Source organism: Meleagris gallopavo, chromosome 14, assembly GCF_000146605.3.
Source record: "Meleagris gallopavo isolate NT-WF06-2002-E0010 breed Aviagen turkey brand Nicholas breeding stock chromosome 14, Turkey_5.1, whole genome shotgun sequence".
NCBI lineage: Eukaryota > Metazoa > Chordata > Aves > Galliformes > Phasianidae > Meleagris > Meleagris gallopavo.
In genome coordinates, this window is record NC_015024.2 from 4,465,983 (window position 1) to 4,470,294 (window position 4,312).

The window sequence follows — 4,312 nt, forward strand, 5'->3', positions numbered from 1 at the left end:
CGCTAGGAGAAGGGAGAGGAACCGGGAGCTCGCTGGTGGTGCTCACCTGGCCGATGCGCTTAATGAATGAAAAGAGGTTTGGTTTTTGCGTTGGGTTTTTTTTTCTTCTTCTTCTTTTTTTGTTTGATTTCTCAACCGCAGCGAGTCAGGGAGCCCTTGTGAGCCTGCAACAAGTGAGATGCCGTGTTGAAATACGCTGTGTCTTGATGGTATGCCTCAGGTCTGCAGGGGCGTTTTGTAATCTTCCTGGTGTCATTTCTCTCCAGGGTATTCTACAACTGGAGAGTGCAAGTTCCTGTGGTGTTGTAACTTCACGGCACTGTGTACACACGAGCATACAATGCTGACTTAACAGTGATGTATTTATTAATAATCAGTGACGTAAGGCTAGTATTTACTCTGATGAAGAGCTCAGGAAATTATTGGTTTCTCCCCATGCTGTGGGCTGTAGGTGCCTTTAAATCAGAAGGGTGGATTACAGTTATCCTGGAAATAACTGAGGCTGTGGGCTAGCCTTCCGTTTGCAACCTGCTGCCCCATCTCTGAACAAGCTCACCATGGAACGTGATATTATTGTTCAATTTAATCATGAGTATCCAAAACAAAATTGTATAAATATGTGTATTTCTGGTAGCAATTAATCAGTAATTTTGTTTTTAATACATGACTATAATTTGTTACTAGTTAACTAAAAAAATTTCTAGTGTACATCAGCTGTGTATGTCGTGGCACTCAGTGCTGTCCTTGGGGAAGAAGTTTCATACATTTTGCTTGCATTAATAGGAGGGTTTATTGCATGATGTGTTTGGCATCATTATTCTCTGTGGCTGTTACAAAAAATAGCTGCAAAAATGCTTAGAGATTTAATTAAAAGATTGTAAGAAATCTCACAGTGTGTTAAGGCATGTGATGCAATATAAGCATGAACTTGTCGGGGGGAGAGAACTGGAAAAATATCTGGCATGGGCTTTGACTGATAACCAATGATATACATACGCATAATTTAAAGGTATTTTTACATAGCTTTTGAGTTTGAATATTCTTAGACATCAGTTTTGTAGGATGTACCATTAACTATTAGTAGTTCAGCGACCATTTATCTGTAAACTGCAGTTTTCAGCAATGCCTCTGTGTCAGATTCCTGGATATCATAATTTATTAAACAATACTGCTCAATGGAACTTCAATTAATATGTGATCATTACACAAATAATGATCTTGCTCTTGCGATATAAATGTGTAGTTCGTATAAGGAAATATCACAAAAAGTAGGCGGCAAGCTATTAGAAGTCAGTTGAATACTGGAGCAATGCCTTTCAGCTTTCCGTATGATGTTGATTAAAAACTCACTATCAGTGCTGTTTCTGATTTGTTTGTGAATTTTTGGAGATACATGTGTCCATTTAGAAATCAATAAAATGTAGATCAGCCTTCAATTATTATCAGTATATAGTTTTCTACTTCTAATGACTAATAAAAATCAATTTTGTAGGGAATTATATTGTAGGAATAGGGGAAAGTTTAAAAGTAGAAAGAAAAATCTGTATTATACAAGACTGGAATAAATAATTAAAAGTATACTTTGAGATTTTGTTTTCCATCTTCCATTTTTGAGGCCTCCTTTTCTTTTTCACATACTTAGTGCCATCCTGAACAGTTCTATATTTACTGGCCAAGTTTTGTAGCCTAATTGTGCATCACTAGATATTTGTATTTGATATTCAGAACTTGAGTTTCTTCTACTAGTTTTTTATTGCAAGAGTTTTTCCACTGCTGTCCTCTGATGTACAGTAAAACAGTTTTCAGGACAGTTACTCAAAAGAAATTAAAATACAATTATAAATTCTCCATGCTGGGTTCTCTTGAAATCAGGGATACAATACTATCCATTGGTAGCTGCTACTAGTTTCATCTTATTAGTCACCGGTAGACTTGTTTAATAACAGACTCTGTCCCAACTTAGCATGATATTACATGGTTCCTAATTACTCTCAACTGTATTTCCGTAACCATTATTCCTTTTTTATTTTAGGGATCTGTTTTTCAGGCCCTTTATAACAAATGTTCTCTATGTGTCAATTAACTTTTTGTGAAGTGTAAAAGGAAAAAGTTAGAAATAATACAAGGAAAGAGAGTGCTGTTATACTCAACTCCTCTGTACCCATGCCCAAGCAGAATGTGGGGTTTCTCAATAGCAGGTCAGTTCTTAGGGATCTGCCTGCTATAGAGCACTTTGAAAAAATCCTCATATGCACCTCTTTTTTTTGGTGGGCTGTTTCTTTGTTTGACTACAAAGACATTCCCAAAGTTGACCAAAAATGGAAGATTTGTCTTCAGATATTTCGATTCCTGTGAACGTTAGGTATAAACTGAATCCGGCGTTAAATGATAAACTTCTAATATTTCTTCTGCTTCACTGGTTTTCTCCCCACTATCCCAGCTGCTGTTCTGTAGTGGTTGTTTTTTCTAATACATGGCAAAGCAAATATAAGCCTAATTTTTGCAGATGTTTTCCTGTTTGTTTGTTTTCCCTGCTAGCTTATGGAAAATGAGGGAAGCAAGGCCTATCTGCAGATTTCATGTCTCAAAACTTTCACAGAACTTGAGACAGTTTGATCATACTCCAATATTCTTCCCTCTCCAACCTCACCTTTCAGCATTAATTTGATCTCTTTATCCCCTCCTAAACCACTCAAGAATTGAGTGATTGAACTCAACTGAACTAAAGAATTGCATCATTCTCTGATTATAATTCATGATATGTGAACAATACAGGTATGTTTAATTACCTATACTGAAGTAATGCCTAACAGCCCAGTCAAGGTTTGAGCCATCTTCCTTCTCACTCACATGAAAAGGTTTTCCCTGTCTCTAATACCGTATGATCTGTATCATGAGAACACAAATAATTACAGATTTGCAATGGCAAACAGGATGCAGTAGTGAGATTGATGCAAAACTTTTAATTCACGTTTCCAATGATTTGATTTATGCTTGCAACAGTAGTAGGTTCATACAAAAGTAATAGTTTCTGACCTGCAATGTCTGCAAATAGGAAGAAAAAAGTAAGGTTTATTTTTTATAGCATTTTCCAAACTTACAGCAAAAAAAAAAAAATAAAATAAAATTCTAAGCAGCACCGTATTGTCTGTTGCTGTTTTACTGACTTTCACTGTAAATAGGAAAAAATATGTCCTGCTTAGGAAGGAGGAAGACTTGTAACTACCTCAAAAACCAGGTTGTGTGGAATCAGCTACCAGGTGATGCTTTGTGGACTTGCATCAGTCACCTCATTCCCTCATGACTAAGCAGATCACCATCATGCCATGCAGTCTGCACATTCAGGACAAAGTCTATGAATTCAAGTCTATGAATCCCAAAGTCTACTCTGCTGGTTGATAATTAGCAATTTAAAAAACACAAGGCTTACGTCGCTTTGTGTGTGTATGTTCAAGCACAAGTGTGCTTGATGAACACTGATGAGTGTGTGTGTGTATGGTTATGTCTGTATTTCTCAGGCGTGTGTGTAGGTAATGCATTAATCCTATGTTATGGAAAGACTTCCTGCTTATCTCAGAAATGTAGAAAGGCTATATATAACTTCAGATAACATGCTGTGATAAATATTGGATAATATCCAAACAGAGAAATACAGAGAACATTCCACTGTACCAAAAAAAGTTGATGCTGCTTTATTGTAAGATGTGTAGTCTAGGAAAAAAAAAAAAGTTCCAACTTCACTGAAGTCACTGGTATTTTGGTAGAGTCAGGTTTGCAGTCTGCATGCGGTGTTAGAAATTTTGCTTTTTGTACCACTTGCTTCCACTATTAAAATCAGGTGGTGGTTTTAGTATTCAGAAAATACAGAGCCTAACTCCAAATGAATTGCTGTTTGCCCAGTGAGGCTGAATGTCTGAAATGAAATAACCATGAATATGTATGATAACAAAAGATGTAGGTATTGTTCTTTAATTGTTTAAGAAATTAAGTGAAACAGGTGCGATATTTCTTCAGCTCTGGAATTTGTGTGATCAATGTCTTTGCATACTTGAAGTGAAATAGTTGTCTTTTGTTACAGACCTAACAGTTGGGATTAGTTTATCATAGGCCTTCGAAAACAGCAAGTGTTCCAGTTTTGGGTCTTATAACAGCTGTTGTAAGAGGAAAAAGTATACTTCATGATGTTTTACGGTTCATTGGTGATAGTAATTTCATGGGCTCTGTGGAGGAATCATGTCTTTCCTCTTTATCGCAGATCTGATTGGAACGTGTTTCAGATTCCCTTCTACCAGAACCCAATTCTTTTTTTTTT

The 4,312-nt window shown here is 36.4% G+C and overlaps 1 protein-coding gene across 1 annotated transcript in view; it reads left to right on the top strand.

Annotated features, from left to right (window-relative positions):
- The first annotated feature begins 51 nt into the window (after positions 1-51).
- The window catches only part of PPARG (peroxisome proliferator activated receptor gamma), a 54,585-nt gene continuing 50,324 nt past the window's right edge, over positions 52-4,312 (top strand). Inside the window, exon 1 of the mRNA XM_010718432.3 lies at positions 52-76. Within this exon, the coding sequence (XP_010716734.1) occupies positions 67-76 (10 nt within the window). The 5' untranslated portion in view covers positions 52-66. The remainder of the gene's footprint in view (positions 77-4,312) is intronic.